Source organism: Zosterops lateralis (assembly GCF_965231275.1).
Source record: "Zosterops lateralis genome assembly, chromosome: 20".
NCBI lineage: Eukaryota > Metazoa > Chordata > Aves > Passeriformes > Zosteropidae > Zosterops > Zosterops lateralis.
The window spans coordinates 1,220,746-1,243,171 of NC_139780.1; the positions used below are offsets into that span (position 1 = coordinate 1,220,746).

At 45.4% G+C, this 22,426-nt stretch overlaps 1 protein-coding gene across 3 annotated transcripts; it reads right to left on the reverse strand.

Annotated features, from left to right (window-relative positions):
• Positions 1-905: 905 nt before the first annotated feature.
• Positions 906-22,283, reverse strand: SLC31A1 (solute carrier family 31 member 1; the record flags this gene model as incomplete). 3 transcript variants are annotated; one of them, XM_083875764.1, is made up of 5 exons in its annotated part: positions 906-1,433; positions 2,016-2,184; positions 2,551-2,623; positions 4,574-4,726; positions 22,246-22,283. In XM_083875764.1, 4 exons carry the CDS (start codon positions 4,679-4,681, stop codon positions 1,232-1,234), a joined length of 552 nt encoding a protein of 183 aa, XP_083731890.1. In that variant the 3' UTR covers positions 906-1,231. The 3 variants fall into 3 exon arrangements, with proteins under 3 accessions (XP_083731890.1, XP_083731891.1, XP_083731889.1); XM_083875765.1 differs by lacking the exon at positions 22,246-22,283 and adding an exon at positions 15,387-15,497; XM_083875763.1 differs by lacking the exon at positions 22,246-22,283 and adding an exon at positions 8,922-9,089.
• Between the last annotated feature and the right edge of the window lie 143 nt (positions 22,284-22,426).

A 22,426-nucleotide genomic window follows, 5' to 3' on the forward strand; every position in this document is an offset into this window, starting at 1 on the left:
CCCAAGGCTGGCTGGGCAGGAGAGTGGTTCTGCCCCCTCACTTGTCCTGCCTGGGCACTGGGCAGAGCCCACAGCACTGACTGAGTTTGTCACTGCACTGAGAACCTGCACCTCCAGCACGGGCACACTGTGATTATCAAGACAAAGAGGAGTCATCTGGGTCAGGAATACTTTTTGATTAGCCCACACTGCTCCAAATTTCACCTGAGAAGACACTGCAGGCTGCTGTAGTCCTGTATTTTCCTTCTCCTCTTCCCCAAATCTCTCCTTTACAGGAACATGGTTGTTTTCTCCCTTCACCTCCATCCAGGAATATCCTCCAGCCATTTTAACTTTAGTGTCATTAAATCATTACTTAGCTCTTGCCTCATCTACAGTTCTAGTAACCCAAAGTTTAGCTCTAGTTCCATCCAGGTGTAGTTCCACATGAAGTACCTGTGGCTTCAATGGTTTATTTGGAATCTTTTTTTTGCCCTGGAAATACAGAACTATTATCCTGCATCTGTTCCATAATTGGAAAGGGAAAGCAGCCAAACTGAAGTGCTCTCCCTGGAGGCTGAGTAAAGCTGCTGGATACATCAGATTAACAACACTCATCATCCCCTGGTGGGCTTGAAGGGCAGGTTCACCCAAGCCCTGAAGCCCCCAGGTCACATCCTGGGGCCAAAGTCCTCCCTTGCCAGGACACATCTGATGTGCAGCACCAAACCTTTCTCAGAGCTGAGTCCTACAGCAAAATGTGTCATTGGCCCCAAAAGCCACAATGCCAGGGCAATCTCCTCCCCTTGGCATTATGTACACATTGAAAAAAAAATTAATCAAAATTAAAACAGCCATTCACACATTATTGGCAACTTTGATCTTTTCCTACTGTTCATTAGACCCTCACTGATGAGCATGTACAATTTAAAAATAAAACGGTTTTCTTTTTAAAATAGTGATTTCTACAGTTCTGTCAGCCAACTAATTTCAATCACAGCATAATCTAAGAATAAAGCAAATCCTGGCCAACAATTGGCTGCCATGGACTCTCTCAAGAGTCAAAAGAGAGGAGCAGCACGTCCCAGCTCCTCACATCCCTGTATCCCTCCAGGAACCTGTGGTGAACTCCAGTTGATTTTTTTTTTATCATGATTCTCTTGGCAGCTTAGGAATGCTCCAGTCCCTCAGGTGGCTGTGCTGGCAGGGAGCAGTGTGTTGAGGCTTTGAGAGAGGGCACACACATCCTGTGTTAGTGGCAGTGCTCTGTGATATCCACCACCACTGCTTTCTTCCAGCTGAAGAAGAAATACCCGGTGCCCGCTCCGGCGGCCACGGCGATGCACAGGTACCCGTTGTAGGTCATGAAGATCAGCATGAGGAAGTAGCTGACCACCACCTGGATGATGTGCAGCACAGTCTGCAGCAGATGGGGCAAGCTCAGCATCTGCTGGCTGGGAACACAAAGCCAAACGAGTCAGAAAATGGAATTAGGTGGGAAATGTACATCCCCCCAAAGAGAAAGATGACAGGACAGCAGGGTGGGCATGGGGTGGGAGGGAAGGTGACACCAGCCTGGACAGGGATTCCTGCATGCAGCTGGCACCTGGAGATGTGGATTTGCTCACAGCTTGCTGGGAGGACACAACTTTTAGCTGAGAAACAGACTCTGCCAAGCATCTTTTACCCCCCCACATCCAAAAGCTGAATGGCTCCTGTTCTGCACAGAGGCCTTGACTCCCTGTCAGCAAAAGGATCCTGAGTGTTTTCTGTTGGGGTCACTGGACATAAACTCTGTTCCTGGGAACTCCCCCAAACATGTTGAGTACAAAACCCCTAAACTCATCTGGCTCTTTGCTGCTTTCCCCTTTTGTCCCCATCCTCAAGGGTGCCCAGTGTCCCCAATCCTCCAGTCCCAAACAGAGTCCCAGCCTGGAGCCAGGACACTCTCCAGAGATCAAAACTGGCTGCACACAGTTTCTCCTGTGCCATTTTCACCTGCAGAGCTTTGCTTTAGAGTGAAGCACAGTCCTTACCCCACGGTTTTGTGTGTCTCCATCAGGATGGTGCCGTTGGGGCCGGGCACTGGCATGGAGTTATAGCGGATGCTGACTTGGGATTTCCGCAGCAGACACTCCCGGGCGATCTTCAGGCCTTCATAAAACATGGCCAGGAAGAAGACAGCCACAAAAGCACCAGCCATTTCTGACAAAGAGAGGAATCATTATTGTCTCTGGGTAAGAGAAAGTGTCAGCAGAGTTCACTGTGATTGAACAAACCCACTGTGCTGGCACGGACAGCCAGGCTCCCTGTGCATGCACAGACCGGTGGGAAATGGGAATTTCATCCAGACTCTCACAAGAATTTCCCCCATAAAGCAAAAGCAGCAATCACTTTTGCTAATAAAACCAAATTCTTGAACTCTACAAATATCATATACAATATAAACCAGACTCAACACAGCCCATCCACAGATTTTTAGCACAAGTAACAAGGTAAATCCTGAAACATGAATCCTGAAACACCGACTGCAAACCTTTTGTTTGGACTGCACAAGACAGCATTACTAACCTCCAGGAGAATTGATTGTAAGTCCAGAGAACAGCAATGGAACATTCTCATAGCTGAAGTGGAAAGTCATGGCCTGCCCAAAACACAAAGAACACCAAGATGAGCCTGAAGAGCTCATCCCAAGGAGCTCAGAGCAACGTGTAAAACGGGGTTTGTATCAGAACAAGAACTCAAGATGAATTTACACCACATAAACACCAAGAAACCCTCCAGCAGATCTGGTGTAACACACACAGGTGAGACAGGGATGAGATGATGCTCCAGGCTGCAGTTCCCAGCTCCTTCAGGCAGCCCTGGGCAGGAGCCCTGTCCTTCACACAACTCCAGGGAAGTGCCTGGAGCTTTTGGAGCTCCTTTTCTCCTCAGCATCAGCAGCACTCAGGGATTGGGGATGTCTCCATGGAGCTCCTCCTTGCCTCCCCATGCCCTCAGGAACTGGGGCACCTTCCCTTCCCCAGCTGGACCTTGTTGTGATACAGGTAAGGGATGGACAGGTGAGGAGACAGCAAAGATCCCCAGGCCAGCCAGAGGTGATACAAACTTCCCATCTGGGTAAACACAGCTTGGCATGGCCTGGGCACAGCTGCACACAGGGTTTTCACATGGGAAGCCCTGACCAAGCAAGAGGAACTTCTCTTTGAACTCCCCTCGTTGCTTTATTAAGGTTATTTGCTGAAACTCGGAGTTATGATTCATTTCAGCATCCATAAGAATCAGCTCATTTCCCCCACAGCAGAAATTACTGCAAAACACCTTTTAGAGAGTACTTTCATCTCTTCAATGAATGGAACATATTTACATTTAAAACAAAACCCACATAAATCAAAGAACTGCAGCTGAACCTGAGCCTGTTACTTAGTGCCAGTGAGGAATGGGAAAACACACATTAAATGTGCTCAGTCTAAGATGCTTTACCTATGTACTGCCTTCCCTGACAGATTTATTTGCAATATGAATTCAAAATCTTGTGCAATTACAGTTTTCAGCTGCAGGGCAAGGCAGGGTCTTGTAACTATCCAGTAAACATCTGATATTTGTAAAGAAATTATATTTACATGGGAAGTAATGGCCCAGGGATGCCAATACTGAGTGAGATGATGGGAAGAGCTTAACAAGGAGAGCAGTGACAGTTCTGGATTGAGAGTTCCATGCCCACCAAGGCTGTTCTGGTGCTCTCCTCTCCTGCTGGGACACTAGTTGCAATAGAAATTGAAGCAGAGATTCTTGGCTCTCTCCTCAGACACAGAGATGGAAAACAAACTCCAGCTGAAGGTTTGCAAAATTCAATCCTGAGAGCACTCTCATTTGAAATGGAAATGTGCCCTATTTCCCCTCCTTTTGAAATTTAATCATAAACAGACATGCTTTAATAATCTGAAACTCACTCCAAAAGTATTTAGGAAAAGGAGAAAAAGCTAAAAAAAGTTCCTTGAACTGGCTACACACAAACAGTGACCCTCCAGCCATCTCCATGGAAACTCTGGCCAGGATCTGCTCAAAGCCTCAGGGGGGTCAGAATGCACAAGTCTGAACCTGCTGGAATCAAAGTCAGCTGGAGCAGCAGCAATCAGGACCAATTCAGCCTCAATGCCAACCTGGCCAAGAGCCCTGGCAGGGCTGTGCTCCCCAAAAACAGTGTGCCCTGAGAGCTCAGGAGGGAAGGGCACAGAGGGAGCTCAGCAATCCCCTCAGGGCTGCCTGGGGCTCTCCCTGCCAGCCTGGAGAGCTCCATCCATCCTTTTCCTGCAGGAAAACTCACTTTCCATCTCTGCCAGGCTGGCTGCTGGAAAGGTTGTCACAAGAAAAGACAATTTTGCCAAAAGATCTCCAGCTCTGAAATCCATTTCCTGCTCCCTCATGCTGCTCCTTCACTCCAGAAGACCCACAATGTGTCTAACCTGAGTGGATTCTTTCCTTCCAAAGCTCAGCTTCATTTCCAGCCCTCAAGAGCAGAGTCTTTAGGATGACACACAGAGCACAGACAAGGAAAAACTCTCTGGTTAATTCTGACTTCTCCACTTACCATCATCATCATGTCAGAGCCATGACTGTGTCCCGAGGCTGTGGTGGAGTGGTGATGGTCAGGAGGATGTGAAGTTGGCACCGTGGAGTGGTTCATGTGGTGAGACATCTTGAGGACAGAGGGGTTCAGAAAGGCACATAGAAAAATGGGAGCCTGAAATAAAAAAATAAAAATTAAAAAAAAAAATGAAGCCTTTTTCTAAATAGAATGTGGTTTGTCTAGTGCTACTGCATGAGGAAATATTCCCACTCTGGAGAATTTCCTCACGGTCCTGCTCTGGATACAGAGAACACACAACAGGGCATTTAAAGGAGGTGTGTCCCTCTGCAGCCTAATTTGATTGAGATAGCACCTCGGGCAAGTGCTCAGCATAAAGGAACATTTCTTATCTGCATGAGGAAAAAAACAGAGCCCCTTCCAAAGTGCAGCCTTGCAAGAGGCAAAAATATCACCAGCACCGCTTTAAATTGCATCTACTTAAGGATCAGATTGCAGGATTTATCTTAATTGACAGATATGCATTTTATTGGGAACATAACACAGAAATTGTGTTAGTTGGTACAAGACCTACAGCCAGGCAAAGGTCTGTTACAGCTACAGGCAATCCAATTTCACTGCCATGAGCTTTACACTGCCACATCTCCCCTTTAATCACATTATCCACAGGGAGAGAAACACTCAAGAGGCTGCCAGTCCAAATCCTTAACCTGGTTACCACAAATCAGGGATGTCTGGATACACTAAGAAAAAAGAATAAAATAAAAATTCCCTCCATTGTTACCTGGGGGCATGGGTTTTGCTGCCTGGGCTGGTAATTGCTGGTGGGAAATGAAAATCATCAGGTAGAAACAGCAATAAGAGAAAAAATAATCTGGGAATACCAGTTAGTCCTGAAAGAGCATCTGTCCTGCTGGACCCTGCCTGGACCCCTCTGTACCCTCCCACTCCAGTCCTGTACTGAAATAAAACCCAGTGAAATAAAAAGCAAAGTTCGGACACTTGATCAAAATAAAATTTAAAAAGAAATGAGAGACAGACTTCCTTCCACGTAATTCATCCTGAGAGTTTACAATGTGTTTTTTTCAGTTTTTTAAGCCAAAAGGCAGCATGGTGTTTGAACAGGTAGGCATGGCTATATTTAAATTGAAGAGAGGAAATGAGACTCTAGAAGAGTTTTCTAAACTAGAAATAGCAAATAAAACCCTGAGAGGCAGCTGGTGGTGGGGCTGGCTCAGCTGTGATGTGCAGGGGTGGCCCAGGACACCAGTGCAGCACCAGGACAGGGGATATCCAAGGGCTTTGGGGTTAAATTAAAGTCAGCAATGACAGAAATTAAAGATTTGGGGAAGTTAAGGGAGCTAAGTCAGCACTGCTGGAGGAACTCAAGAGGAAGACAGAAGTAATACCCTGCAAACACTGAAATTAAATAATGCAGGGAAGCACCAAGAAGTGACACATTCTGCATCTCTGTGCAGATGAAGTTTGTAGCCCATCTCTTATTTCATCAGAAAACCTCACAATAATCCCCTGGAAAGTAACTTGTCACGGAATCCAATGGCACTGCCTAAAGCAGAATGAACTCCCTGCCCATATTTCTGTTAATATTTTTTAGCTCACTTTGTCCCTGATTTGTGCTTAAATGCAGAGACCAGAAAAAATATTCACAGGGAGATAAAAAGGAGAGAGAACAATGCAAGAAGTAGCTCAGATGACACAGGAAAACTTCACCAAGGGATACCTGGAGAATGCCCAGTGTGATTTCCATATGGCACAGCCTGGAAGATTATCCTGTTCCAGAGCTGAAATGTTCAGGCTCTAGAACTGCAGCCCCAAAATAAAAACATTTGGGAAAAGAATCCTCTGCCAAGACACACAAACTTCAAATTGTCTTTTGCATCAGGGAAGGAAGAAGAATAGCCCAAGTGCTTAACCCACAGGATCAAAGGTAAATGAGCTGTGTGAGGAAAGACGTAACACAAGAACTTCCCCTCTCCCTCAGCCAAAATCTCCTGCAATCATAGAACCACAGAATATCCTCAGCTGGGTGAGAATCACCAGGATCATCCAGTCCAGCCCTGTCCCTGCAGAGACCCCCCAACAATCCCCCCCTGGGCACCCCTGGCAGGGCTGTCCAAAGGCTCCTGGAGCTCTGTGCCCATTCCCTGGGGAGCCTGGGCAGTGCCAGCACCTCTGGGGGAAGAGCCTTTCCCTCATCTCCAGCCCTTCTGTGTCCTGTCCCTGTCACAGAGAGCAGAGTTTAGAGCTGTCCCTGTCTCCTCCCTCTTCTCTCTGTTGACTGATCCATTGCTTTTCCTTTGAATAGAACCCCCTCAGCAGTGACTACTGTCCAGTGATTATGTATTCCTCAGCAGGTTCCAAAACTCTCCACAGAAGCCCTGGCTGGTTACCAGATGAAAAACTGCCTTCGTGGCTGGGCTGTGTCCACCTTTTCACTTTTTTCTTTCTCACTAATCATCATCTGTCTGCAGAAAGGGGGAAGCAGTGGATGTGTTGGCAGGATATTTACTCTGTGGGAACAAAGAACACGCTCAGGAGTGGCTGCTGTGGCTGGGCAGGCCTTGGTGTGGTTACAAAGGGCAAATCTGACCCTCTCCAGGCTCCTTCCCATCCTGCTCTCCCAGTGCTCCAACACCAAATCCAACCCCTTCCTGCAGTCACCCAACACTGAAGGATATTTTATGAGATCCTGAAAGGATTGAGTATGAAGAAGCTTAAGAGGAAATGAAATAACCTTATCTAAGCCACTTCAGCTGCGTTTTGTGTCACTGAAGGTAACAAACAGTGGATAAAATTCTGTTTAAAAATAAAAATTGTTCCAGTGGACAAAATAAAATCTGATTTACAACTCAGGAGATCTCTGCCTAAACCTTGAGGTAAAAAAAAATATATAGGGCAGCAGTAAGAGGTTAATAGGTGTGTAATATTCCAAGCTGTAAACCCCTGGTTGGTTTGCACAGCTCCTAAAAAAACAAACTGACAGATGTGGAGCTCTGTGTGTCACAAGCAGGTGGAGCTTTAACAAGGCTGACTCCATACCAGAAAGGAAAAAAAAAAAATCTGTCCTCCCCACAAGTTTCTATTATTGTAAATTCTTTAAATAGATTTATCCTTGTGTACAAAGCCAGCCTTTCAGCAGGTATTTCTGCCTGAATGGGTGATTTGATGTCTGGGGGCTGCCTGCTCAGTATGTTTGCACTGAGAGGGAGTGGATTCCTGGAGAGGGATCTGAACACCTGAAGGGGACAGACCTGTCACACACACACACACACATTGATTTTATTTTTTTTTGTGCTCTGCAATAACCTACTGCCTAAGAAAACAAACAGGGTGGAACGGGAGAGAAGGAATGAGGAAATTCTCCTCCAGGGCTCCTTTCTTTCCCCCCCAGGTGAGAGAAGCCACAGCCTCTCAGATTTTTTTAAGGAAAACTGCAAGACTCAGAGCTACACACAGGACTTCTCTTTCTTTAAGCAGGGACACTGAGGAGATAAAAAGGAGAGAGAACAGTGCAAGAACCTCCTCCACAGCTTCCCAACCTATTGCTTCTGCTGTGTTCATCCAGTCCTGCAACTTCAGAGCAAATCAGAGTTTTTCCTGTGGCAAATACCCAAGGAAAATACACTTTTCAATGCAGAAACACAGGACATGCAGAAACAGGACACACGATGGGAAGGATCTACAAAGCTCCCAGAAAGTACTTTACAATCAGCTCAGTGTCAAATGGATCCTCCCTAAAGTCCCAAGGGGAATGGAGCCCCTTTCCAAATCAGAATCCAACAGGATTAACACTGGAGCTCTAAATCAATCCCCATTACAGCATCAACTCTTCCTTTCTAAACAGTGCCTCATCTTTCCCAAACCAGTTCAGAAAAATCAAGAAATAAAATTCCACTGGCTCAGCCCAAAAGGACCAGAGCCTTAAAAATCCCCTCTCCAGTCTCCTTTAGGGCAGTTATTTGTCCCACAGAGGGGGTGCTGCTGCAGTGGCCAGCACAGGACTGGCTCTGCTGGGAACCCTCCTGACTCCTCTCAGCACAGCTGGAGTGATTCATACCCAACATCTCCCCACCAACACTTCTGACAGCAAGAACAGGCTCAGGAGCTGCCTCTCTTCTCCTCAACAAGCGAGAAAGACTTGGTAATATTTACTAAAAAATGAAAATCAAAATTCCTGAGAGAAAAGCAAGGGGAAAATATTAAAAATAACAAGTTGGAAAAGCCAAGACCTCTTGCTTACATATCACATATGGATGATACAAAGGAAGGCTACAGAAAAAACACAGAAGGAATAGAAAAGACAGCCAGGAGTTCCCAGTGCTCTACTTACAGCAGTGCCGCTGGCAGACTGAGCTCCACTGGCTCCCAGCTTGTGGTCCCAAGCCCAATCCCTTTTTTGTTTAGCAGTGCTGTAAATGGAGTGGGAGGGGAGCAGCAGCCTGCAGACACAGCAGCTCTGTTCACTGCCTCTAGCTGTGGGCTCCACTGAGCTCCTCATCAGGAGACCTGAGCGCTGCTTGGAGTTTATTCAATTTCCTGCCAAACTTTTCCTACTTTAACTGCTTCCCTTCCAAAATGGCTGGACTTGTGATTCTTCCAGGATCTCAGGCAGAGCTCCAGAGCTGCTTAAAGGCACAGCTGAGGGACACACCAATTCCACCTGCTCATGGCTGTAGCAGCACCCAGCAATGGCAGCCAGGCCCCCTGGGCCAAGCTGTAAAGACACACTTTAAAGACACAGGGAACAAACAAACACCAAATTCTCCAGTAATGCAGCCAGGACACGTGTTACAGATACATACTGCTGTTTCCCAGTGTGAAAATTCCCCATGGAACTCTCCCAAGCAGCTTCAGCAACCCCAGGCTGGCATTGAGACACAGGGAGGGACTGTGCTGTGCCCAGCACACTTAATTGCACGCCTCTGGTTTTCCCTTGCACAATTCCTGGAGAAGGAACTCTCAGAGCTATATTAAGAACTCAAGGAGTGTTTGTGACCTCACAGCAGAACTGGGGCTTGCCCTGGTACTGCCTCACCACCTTAGAGTCTCATCCTAAAGCTTTTCTCAAAAGTTTAAAGCTTCAAACAAAAGCTCAGCACACCAGAAGGGGTTTGGATGAAGGGAAAGAGAAGGGCACAGCTCAGGAGCTCTGATACACACTGAGGGTGAGGCTGCACACATTTGAGTTTCCTGGGGCTTATCCCTGACCATAGAAGCCTGCTGGATTCAAACTGGGCCAGCAGAGCCCAGCAGGAACACACAGGGTGACACAGAGCACAATCTCCCTGTTTAGCTGTGAGCAGGCTGAGCTATCCACACCCAGCGGGTTCAGAGCTCCTGGAGGATGTCCAGCCAGGGATGCCACAGCCTGCAGTGCAGGGAGAGGAGGATAATGGGCAAAAGAAAGAGCTGAGCAGGGCTGCAGACAACATCTTGTGTTCAGATTCAAAAGGGGACAATGCCTGGGCAGCCTGTGACATGCCAGGATGGAAGCAGTGAGCAGGGACAGGCAGCCAAGCTGGGAGCACCCCAAGCCCAGCTCTCCCAGCTGGAATAAACTCAGGCAAAAAATGAGCTTCTAAAATGACAAGCAGGGCTTTTGTGTTTTGTGAGGGGAGAAATCCACACAGACCTGATCCTCTGCCATCACCTCCAGTGAGGATCTCAGCTGGAACCATCACAGCACAGGTGTGGGTGCTGGAGGTAATGACAAACCTTGGGCACATCAAAACCAGCCTGCTATGAGCTGTGCCCACAAGTGATGGGATCTGCCCTGGCTCAGACAGACCCTCATTAAGGTGATCCTGACAAACCCCACAGGCAGGATGTGGGAGGAGAATGAAGCAAAACCACATCATGCACACACAGGGAGGTTTGGGGGTGACACTTTAAGGCAGAGTTGAGCTCAGGTTCTCTGCAGCACAGGCAGATCACAGGGCTGGGGCCAACAATCACACCCTGCAGCTCATGTTCCTCCAAACACCCATCCTTCAGGCCTCCTGGCTGCCATCATTTACTTCTTTTAGTCTTACCAGAATAAAATAATAATATAAATATTATAAATATTAAATAATATTAAATAATATTAAAATAATATTAAATAATATTAAAATAATACTATAATAATATTATAATAATATAATAATATAAAGTAATAATATTCTTCTTGTTGTGTTTCTTGTACCAATATGTCTGTCCCTCCCTTTACCAGGTTGCTGTGTCCCCAAGGCTCAGGCTGTCCCCTCCCCATGGAGCCATCCCATAGCACCCCCAGACATGGCAAACACCCCAAACACTGCTCCAGTCCCAGACTGTGGATTCCAGTTGGGCTCACACAAAGTTTCCACATCATTTGGCAGCTTGATGGAGTTATACGCATTAATTAATGTTTAATTAAAATGAAGATTAAAGCAAGATGATGAAGTATCAGCATATGTTCAATCTTTAAAGTCCTGTCCTGTACACCTAAAGCAAAGCTGGTCACAGCCACTCAGCACAATCCCCATTCCTTGAGGAGGGGCCAGAGCTCTTCCTCTCAGCGTGGCCACAATAATGGCCCTTTGATGGAGTTTATTTTCATAGCAAACCTGTCTGGTCACCCTCTGTTAGAGGCTTCCCTAGAAGGGGATGGTCATTCCTAATCTCTCAGCTTCTGCAGACGCCTCAGGAAATCTGTAATCTTTGAACAAGAAGGAAAAATAAGCCAGGACAGATTGTTCTTTACAGGACAATGCACTGACCTTAATGAAGTGAAGCACATACCATGTCATGAACCACAGGCCCAATGGAGTGAAAGGCAGCTGAAAATAACCCTGCAGAGCACAAAACCTCAGACTCTAAGCCTGGTAACCTCAGAGGCAAGGCTGAGAAATCCTGGCAGGAGCTGGGAACAGGTAGCAAAACCATGGGGAGTCAGGCTGAGCCTCCCCTGTGGTCAAGCATTTTCCTCAGCCATACTCAAACTCCAGGAGATGGAAAAACAGTCAAAGAAGGATCCTTGTGAGAGCCTTGGCACAAATCAGGAGTCCTTGCCAAACCTTTCTGTCTGTAGACTCATTTCTGCACAGAAGTCTGACCCAGGCCAGGTGCAAACACCTGGAACACACACAGAGAATGGAAGAAATTGTTCTTTGCATGGAAGATCCAAGTGTGATCCTCTATTGTCTCCATCGAGCTGAGGCCAGGCAGTTAAATCAGATGATTCTTGAAGGTCCCTTTCAATTTAACATTCCTCTCCTATTCCTCTTCTATCCTACTCTACCCTAGAACACCCCTCTGTTTGTGCTGGCCACCTCTCAACCCTGCCTTGGTAGCACAGGTTACGTCACTGCCACAATGACCACAGGAACTTTCAGCAAGAGGTGACAAACCAACACTGTCACACCCCAGTTTGTCTCTGTCCATCATAAACCCAGGGTCAGCAATGCAGGGGGTGGTAGAAACTCCTCACATCTCCAAAGAAATCCCACACACATCCCAGTGAATATTTTCCTTTGAAAATTGTCCCCACACAAGGGACAACCAGGCAGGACACAACAAACTCATTTTGGAGAAACTGATGTCAAGAATGCCGTGACCTGAAGCTTTCAGCAACAACTGATAAAACACAAATACCTTCAGTGCATGAGCCCAAATTAACCTGAAATCAGTAATTAACCAGCGGGACACTTTCCAAGGATCAGAGCACATTCCAGCCTTGGCTGTCTTGAACAACCCCAGCAAGGGACTATAAAAGGCCAAGAAAATCCAAAGTGGAGCTCAGGGAAGAAAGCAGAGCTCACTTTTTCTGGAGTCACCCATGTGCTGACCAGGAACAGACAACCACAAGTTGGTTTTATTGCCAATAAATGCCAATGAAGATTGTATTCATAAAGGAGAGCTGCTACATCAGCAGGCACTGAAGAGGAAGAGTGACAAGGTGATACCAATTAAAAGGTGATTCTCTTCCATCTTCAGTTTTCCTGAATGGGAAATGGACAGTGTTTTCCATCCTGTTTTCATTTCTTCCAGCACCAACCTCTTGGATCCCTTATTTGCCCCACACTGTTCCCTGTTTCCCTTTCTGTCTGGGTGGAGGAGGCAGTGATCCCCCTTTGTGGCACACAAGAACACAGACATTTCTGGAAAGTGGTAGAATTGAGGCACCTCAGGACATGCAAGACCTGAGGGGTGACTGCCATTCCCTCAGCTCCCAAAGCAGAGGAGATGCTGTACCAGAACTGGCTGGTGATTCTGTCCTCTGGAGAGAACAGCACAGCACCAGAGATACCAAAACTGCCACAGGATGCCACGTTACAATTTCTTTATGAAACATCCAGGATAAAGGGCATGGCAGACACTGAAATTCCTTACAGCCAACTCCAGCATGAATTCAGAGCTAGAACTGACACGTCCCCATCAAAGGCAATCCCCAGGAGGCATCCACAGAAGCATTTCAGCATTTCCTCTGCACGTCAGAGCCTTCTGAAGCAACGAGCCCAGGTCTGCAGAGCAGCAGGCCACACCATCAGAGCTCCACCTCTCCTCCTCACATCACCAGGAGCACAGGAACACAAATCCAGGTCACAAAGTCACCAAGATTCAGCAGCCAGGGAGAAGAAATCTGGCAGGAATGGAGGAGATTTGGGCAGAGATAAGTTAGAATGGCTCAAGGGACAGGGGAGTAAGACCAGGATTGATGGAAACTCCTGCTGAAAACTCTCAGCACTCACTTGTCAGCTGAGGAAAACCCAGGACCCTGAGCAGTGAGGAGGCACAGGACAGCACCAGGAAGAGGAGACAGAAAAGCAGGGCCATGAGAGCCATGTTTTCCAAGATTACGTAATTCCTGAATAAACAGACACTTCCTTATCCTCAGTGGTGGTTTTTGCTCAGATGTTACACAACCAAACACAGGAATGGTGAGCAGGGAGATGTGATCCATCTGGCCAGAGAGCAGGAACCATCCTGCTGCCTCAGGGGAAGCTGAGAATAAAATGGGACAGAGTCCTGAGCCTTGTGATACTCTTCAAAAACCTTTTAATATAAAAATATATTAATATCTAGAACTTCATCTTGCAATCTGTGAGATTAAACAACTTCTGCTTCCTTACAAAAACCAGGCCTAGTGGAGAATTTCACTTCTTATTTCATATCCCCTAATCAAAACCAGTTTCTAGCCTGTATTCCTCTACCTATAGCAGGCACTTTTTAAAATGAAGGGAGAAATTTTCTCTTCAAATGAAAAAAAAAAAAAAAAAAAATCCCAAATGAAACCAGAATCAAAAAGTGCATTCCCAAGAAAGGAGACACAAGTTCCCTCAGAGCCAAATGTGTCCTAGAACTGCATCATTGGGCCTTTAATACAGGTGACAGATTAGAGATGTTATCTGTTATTACCTCTTACAGGTGTTATCTTGAAACAGCATAAATACCTTTGTCCCATGCAGGTAAAACTAAACTTGAGGGCAATAAATGGACGGCACTGGTTTATTAGAGGCCTCGTAAAAGGAAGTCCAGCAGAGGAGATTCCCAGATCTTACCCTACTTGCCTGTTTTCACACTGTTAATTTTCTCTCTCTGGCTGCTTTTCAATCAGACTTAGCCCAGAAAAGGCAACATTTGTACAACACTTGTTCAAAACTCTGGTCCTGAACTGACTTTCAGGTGTTTTGAGAATCTGAATAACAAGAAAACCACACTGCAAAACTCCTGGTGTTTTTTTTTGTTTGTTTGTTTGTTTGTTTGTTTTTTGCAGAGCAATCCCATTTCACTCCCTTCTTTTCATATGAAGCAGCTTTTTTGCCTGTAATTACCCCTCAGAAGTGCATCCATAGCTCTTTAAGGTGGCCACTCAACCATTGCCTCTCCCTGGAGCTGCCACGTTCAAACATTGCCTCAACCACATGCTGATGTCAGCTCACATCTTGAATTCAGCTCCTCCTGGGATATCCTGGGATTTCCAGCTCCTCCTCTGCTGTGTCAAGGTCACCTCTGAAATCAAAGACCTAAGAAAAATACCTTTTCTTGCAGAGGAGAAATGGGTGTGTGCTCATTTCATTTTGCAGCACCATCCATGATTGTCCCTCAACACAAAAACTTGTTCTGCCACAGCCAAGAATCAAATTCTTTTGTGCCTCCAATATTTGTTTTGAGAAGCCTCAAGCTGTTCACGGGCAAAATGCAAGGTGGAATTCAGGTCACCAGTGGCAAAACCCATCCCAGTGTGTTTTTAATTAAGCCCAGGAAGTTGATCTCTGTTTTGGCAGAGGGTTAAGGCCAAATATCCATCACCAGAGGCATTTTCTTACTCTTGATCCATGATCTTGGAAACAGCAGGTGGATGGCACAGTGATACATAAACAGCTCCCAGGTAATAATGCAAATACTTGTGAGGGTTCAGAGAATAAATTCATAGCCCCAGTCCATGGAACACAGCATCCTCCTTTTGAAAATGCAACTGAACTACTGGAAGTGTTATTGAAATTACTGAGTCACTGAAAAGACAATCTTAGCAAGGTAGAAGATCTCCAGTATCAAGAAGAGAAAAAGAGCAATCAATTCAATTCTCTGGAAAGGAACTTATCTTTGGAAGAGCCTCAGCCTTGTGACACTCTTCTGACAGGAAGAGCCACGACTGCAGGGCATGGAAAGAAGGAACACAACCCATCGATGGTTTTCTATGAGTGACAAAAAAAATTCTCTGGAAAAGAGCTTTGAATGCTATTTTTTTCATCATTTTCAAACCCCTGGACAGGCACAGAGCTGCTAATCCAAAGCAGAAATGATTCAGAGCTTAAAAATGCTGAGTACTTACTCTTCCAGAGAAAGGTTTTCCATCTACCGACTCCAGCAGAGCCTTTTTTCTCCAGAGAGGCAACAAGTCTGAGACTGATCAAAGTTTCTCAACCTTCACATAATGCTGACAAGCACATAATTATCTCTATCAAATGCTAATCATTAACTACAGCTTGGATTAGCTTAGGACCAGACCAAGCACTGGGATGCTCACACAGAGATCCACAAAGCAGCAAAAGCAGCTCCTGAGTCTGAGTCTTCCTCAACGAGATCTTTGCACAAATGCAAAGAGATTTTACAACTCCCTGATCTGATTGAGTGCATTGCAGAGATTACTTTCCAACACATTAATCAAAACACATTTCAAACATTCATGTCTCTAGCAGATAGATTAGTGCTTTGCTTGCTTCTGGATATTGTAACAAAGCAAGTCTAGTTTACTTTAGTATGGAAGTATTTTAGTATACAAATTGAGAGCAGGTTTAAATAAGATATTAGGAAGAAATTATTACTTTTGAGCGTGGCCTCAAGGTGCTCAGAGCAGCTGTGGCTGCCCCTGGATCCCTGGAATGGACATTGGGGCTTGGAGCAGCCTGGGACAGTGGGAGGTGTCCCTGGAACAAGATGAGCTTTAGGGTTCCTTCCACCCCAAATCACCCTGTGACTCTATTTGCCCCATAATGAAGAAATGTGGTATTTTCAAAGCTATCAGCCAGTTTTTAGGAGCATTGGGAAGTGAGAAAAAAAAACAAAACAAGGCAAAAAAATCATCAGTTGTGCAGAAATTTTTCAACACCACGTACAAGACAAACCCTGTCAGGATAACTGGCTCTGGGTCCTCTCTGCTTGGAAAACTGGAGCCAACAACTGCTATGGAAAAATAAAAAAAAAAAAAAAAAAAAAAAAGAGAAAAAGCAGAAAAAGTAGAAGAACAGCTGTTGCTGTGCCCTGCACACAAAGGGCCTCATGGTGGGGGCTGTGGTTTTATTTCATCAGAACAGAAGCAGGAGTTACACAAAATGGGATCAACTGACAAGCAATGCACATGACCCTGTTGTGATGCCCTGGAGGGTTTGACTTGAGGAATTCAGAAAATTAAGGCAAGTCAGGCTGCTGCCAAGAGCTTTTTTTAAACTAGAAGTAAAATAATCAGAATCAAATGTATGAGGCTTTACCACTCATATACAGAAGGATATCCCACAGACACTGCCCTGTGTGTTTTATGAAAAAAGCACAAAAATGGCTTTACAAGTATAACCAACAGGTGTCAGAGGGCAGCTGTGAAACTCTCAACTAGTTTTGTTTGCAGCTCTTCAGGTTTCAGTCTGACAGTATCTATATCATGCTCCTCCTGCACACTTCAGCCTCACCTGACAGCACCTTTAACACCAAAGTTCACCATGTCCTGGTGAGATAATGTCTTATCCCAACTTAATGAAGGGCCACCAAAGCCAATGGTAACTTGATTTGTCCAAAACCCTCCTGGCAGAAGACAGAAATTGTGACTCAGTCTCCTGTCAGAGCCATCAGACAAACAAGGGAGCAGAGAAAAGCAGAGCAGCACTGATTGCATTTCCCTGGCACAGTTACCCCCAGGCTGGGTGTGCTCCCACTTTTCCCTTATCACTCTGATGTACAAGGGTTGATTTATCCATCAGAAATGCCCTCCCACGGAGCCACACTGAGGGCAGCAGCCCTGGCTTTGACTCTGCTCCACATTTTTAGTGTTTCTCCTTCCCAAATAAATGATGCAAGGTTGAAAATGCAGCCCAGCTGTGCCAAGGAGCTCTCTGAGCCCCTTCAGCAGAACTTTTAACCTTTTGGAGCAGGGAAGGTTAATGCAGGTGAGCAATGGGATCTGTGGCTCCCAGTCCAGCTGGAGCCACTGTTGGGAAAGATGGGACAGGAAGGATATGGGTTATTTTTAATTATGGATATGATTGCCTATTAAGAAATACTAGAGATGTAAAACCTGTGAGTGAAATAGAAATGAAGGGCAGCTCTGAGATGTGATCATGGCAGGCAGGAGGATGGTGATTAGTCAGTTTGAAGGACAGAAAACAAAGGGACCCAAGGGTGCAGCCCCTCTCCACCCTGCCAAGGCATCAGGGAAAAGGTGGATGAGAAAAGTCTCTTTAGAGTTTAGAATACAGGATGATGTGGGGATAGAGCAGTTCTCATGGGCTGCAGGCAAAGTCTGTAGGGTTTGTATCTCGTGCTGGTTGGTCACTGTAAATTAGAATATTCAACACAAAAGGAGATGGAATGGATTGTAATAAGATGTTCACTCTCTCTCTTACCTCATACCCTCTCTCTTTGGGGTTCCCTCCAGCCCAGGCTGGTGACTGAAAGCAAAGCCCTTTTTACCCACCACCCTGCAACAAACCCACATATTTCTAGAATATCTCAGCTCTGCAGAGTTCCCTCTCCCTGCCCTCCCCAGAAGCTCCTACATCAGACCAGGAGCAGGTGGCTCACAGGGATGAGCCTCTCCCTGTGCTGTATCCCTTTCCAGAGCTGCCATCCACAGCTCTCCAGAGCAGGACAACCAGTCTGCTCACAGCATTAACTCAGGATCAGCACTGCACCTCTCAGGTGGCCTCGAAGCACTTCTTAATCTTACAGAGCAAAAAGCCAATTATATTCTCTCTAATGTGGAAAAAAAGCCTGAAAAGGTATTTGCCAGGCACTCCTTGCCCTAACAGAATGAGTGTTTAGGAAAGAAAAGCAGCCAGTATTGTCAGGGTTCAATTTTCCAGGTTAGCCTGGAGAAGATCAGCTAAATGCATCACAAAGCTGGTATTCCAAGCTCCAGCACCTTCATCAGAGCAATGAGATGTGAATCCGTGATAACTAATGAGTAAGTGTGGGAAAAGGAGGTTTGTGGAATTGAAGTGGCTCTCCCACAGTCTCAGGAGAGCTTGGGGCACTCGCAGGGAGTTCCATGCCAGAACAGCTCCATTCTGTTCCCGGTTTTTTCCCAATTTCTCAGGATTCATGCTGAGCAAGCAGAGCCTCAGTCACTGACAGCATTTGGCCTGTCCTCTAGAGCTACTACAGAGCTACTACTCCAGCCATCCAGATAAAATGATAGGATTATATGCTTGTGGAACTATTTTAGCAGAATAATAAATGACGTTCACATCTGTGCTACAGCAAATGTGAGATTTTTCTAAGATTGTATCTACGGAGAGGAAAAGAGCAGGAAGCAAAGCCATTGTTCTGGCTGCAATCAAAGTTACTGAAGTGCCACTGAAAATCAGCTGGAGACTTTTGTAGATATGAACTGATAACATGAGGAAGAAGAGACAATGGGAAATGACATTAAAAACTGTAGAAATAAATAAGGAAAACTAAAAAGGAGCTGTTTCATCACAGCCTCCCACTTCTAGATTGGCTTCTAAAGTCTAATTCAAGGACCAACAAATGAAAGGCATTAGAAAGTACAGCAAAATAGCAGTTTAATTTGTTTACAATAACTAGTCCCATTATTCTCTGCATTAGCAGGTTCCAGCTTTCAGATGAAAAAAAAAAAAAACAAAGTTCATGAAAAAATCACTGGCATCGTGTTCTCCAGAACCTGACTGGGAACATTTCCAGAAAATTAGATTGAAACAAAAAGCAATGGAGCAGATTAACTTAGATTGGATTTCTCAGAGAAAAAAAAAAAACACGACATAAACTAGACTGAATCTTTTTCATCCTTCCCTGAGAAAAAATTGCCAAGACTCCCAGAGTTTTTTCCTGGCAGACTTGCACAGGAGTTCATGCTGGCAATGTGCTTCAGGCTCAACTTCCCAAAATTCTGCTGCAGGCTCCTGTTAACTTTGGGGTGACCTTCAGGCCAGAGCTTTCTGCTGGGTGGAGAAATCTTCACAGCAAACAGAGAGACCAAGGAGGAAAGGAGAAAATGGTACATTTTAGTTCAAAAGAACAAAACATTCTGTCTTCTCTTGGACCTGATGTGTGAGTGGAAAACAAGCCAGCTGAAAGGAAACTCCTCAGAGTCCTGCTCAAAACTCACCATGTGAACGTGGTGGATTTTGTCATTTATTTGTAATATAAAACTGGAAAAGATTGTTCTCAGTGCCCTCCCTTTCTCAGACATTAAGCTTTTGTTCAGGGATAAAGTGTCTCACTAATCCAAACCTTGAAGTTACATTGTGAAGGGAGAAGTGAAGTGAAAAATCCCCCCCAAACCTCTTTCTGAAACAAAACAAAACAAACAAACCACAAAACCAGAAAAAATTAAAAACCCAACCAAAAAAAAAAAAAAAAAAAAAAAAAACCAAAACACACACACACACAAAGAAAAAACCCAAAAAACAAAACAAAGCAAAACCAACCAAACAACAATAAAAACCATCAAACAAAAAAAAAACCCTGAAAATTTTGTCCTTGTACCACTGCAACTCTGAGTCAGTGGCAGGGATGGTACCTTTAAAATAAAAAAAGCAAATATGTAAAAATGACTTGGAAATCTGATGTAATTCCTGCTCTCTACTGGCAAAAATTATCCTAATTCTCAGCTTTAGTTAACAACCCGGCCTAGATGAGAAATCTGATATGAAATGAAAAGCAGCCAAATGTCAGAAGGAAACAGTTGTACAAAAATTCCCAACACAAAGTTGTGTGGGAGCCCTGCAACTCCTGCCAGTTCTTACATTTTCAGTACCTTGTTTTTGGAGGGGAGGAGAGCAAAAAACCTGCTTATTGCAACAATTGTTGTGTTTGTAGCAAAAAGCGCCGGTTTAATTTTGTGTTGCACAGCAGAGCAGTCACAGCTCCTTCCTTACAAAACCAATCTGCATTTAAATAGCAACATTCACACGTTATTCCCAGTGCCCCCTTTCTAATGAAGGATGGGAAAAAAAAATTAAAATAATGCAGAGTCCAAAGCTTGAAGAAAGCCTGAGGAAATATTACATCATAAATGACAGGATTTGGGATCATTAACTTACCCTATAAGATCCCATATTGTTGTTACTCATGAAAAATCCTGCAGGAGCTTCGCTGACCTCAGGCTCAAGCAGAGGCAAGTTAAGATCAAAAAGACTGAAAAAATCAATTTAATAAACACTTGTGAGGAGTAGTAAGAATTCTGGAGGTTGGGATTTGAGCACAAACAGGAAGAATTGGCCTCTCTCTGCCTGGGAATTGTGTGGAACCACGAGCCCACTGCACACTCAAATACACACATGAGGACTATGAAAAAAGTTTAAATTAAAAAAGAACAAGGAGCTGAGATGTGCTGCTACAGCCTCCTCCCCACTACACTGGCATTAAAACTGGCCAGTGCTGAATCCCAGTGAAAAAAACCAAAAAAATAGGAGATATTTACAGGTATAACAGTTTGGACAGCACTGCCAGGGATGCCCAGGCTGGGATTGTTGGGGGGTCTGGGCTGGATTATCCTGGTGGTTCCCTTCCAACTCAAGATATTCTGTGATATCTATACCTAAAAAACCCTAAATTGGAGTGCCAAACCAAGACTTAGCCATACAGATCTTCATTTAAAAGACAAAACTACGTTAACAACCAACCTGATAAAAATACAGGAGCCAAAGCAACAAACTCTTCATCCAAGGGAGCAAATTTCCCATTGGAATAAAGTTCATGCCCACCTGCCTTACCAAGGTTGGAACAAGCTCTTCCCACTGGGAATTTACACCAAATTATTGTGGCTTTGTTTTTATTTTAACAAAAATAAGATTCCGACCATTGCCAGGTTTCATTCTAAATTCATCACACGTTCTGCAATATAAAAGCTCCTTAACACTCCATTTATCTTCTCCCTTTATTAGTGGAATTATTGATATCTCAATCATTGCAATAAACTCCTGAATTGCTGCAAACTCAGCTCCACAACAGACCTGGCAACTTCCTGCTCAGGCTCCAACATCCACTGGGTAAATGATAACACAAATTTCCAACCAGAGCCAGCAAATATCCAAAGTTGAGAATATCAACCCTTATTGCCATTCTGACCTCCCGCACATGGTTCTTTCGCATTTCAACATCATCTGGATCTAAGGTGAAATTAAAGCCATTTGGTCTCACAAAACACATGCAGATACCAGCTTTCCAAGTGGGGAAAAGAACACAGAAAAAACCAAAATAAACCACAAAATATGCATTAAACAAACCAAGAAAAAGGTGTATTTCTCAAGGTGAGCTGTTTCAGAGGGGCGGCTCAGGCATTTCCTATGGGGATTTACCAGAGTAAAACAGACTTAATTAGCATATTTAGTCTATTTTTTTTTAGAAAAAACAGAACTTTGAGCTCATGAGAAGATGGGATTAAAAACCTGCTTAAAAGAAGAAGATCCAACCGAGTCTTTACACAGATATGTTGAAAAATGTATGAGCTGTTTGTATGTATTGTTGTAGTAGAAATTATTAACCTTACTGAAATGGTATATAATGGAAAACCTAGAGTAAAATCGGATTCTGATCATGGTCAGTCTGTCCTTCAATCGCAGATAATTTCCCACGCAAGGAATTATTTTAGTGCTGATATCCCTGGATAAGGCAGAGAACCTGGAGCAGCCTCCGGGTGTCCCCAGCTCCCCAGAGGGCCCTGAGGGAGCCATGAGGGCCCTGCGGCTGGGCCGGTCACGGCTCCCTCACGGCAAGGGCGGCCCGCCTGTCACCTTGGGAACCGCAGGGCCGAGCCAGAGCCCGGGGAGCGCTCCCCCACCACCACCTCCCATGGCCGCCCATCCCCTGTGGGCCCCCCAGCCCGAGGTCGCACAGCCCGGCTTGAGGGAAGGGGCGGCAGCGGCCATGAGGCCCCTCAGTGGGATTGGGGATGGGGATTGGGGATTGGGGATTGAGGAGGGGGTACAGGACCCCCGCCGAGCCCGCCCGTCACTCACCGCGCCACCGCCACGAGCCGCCGCCTTGGCTCCGCCCCCCGCCGGCCCGCCCCGCCCACTACCGGTAACCCCCCAAGTTCCCGCCTTCCGCCGTGCATGGTAAGCCACGCCCCCTTTTGACGTGTCCATAAAGGTTCCGCCCACGATGTGTCAATCAAGCCGCGCCTCTCTGTCTTATTAA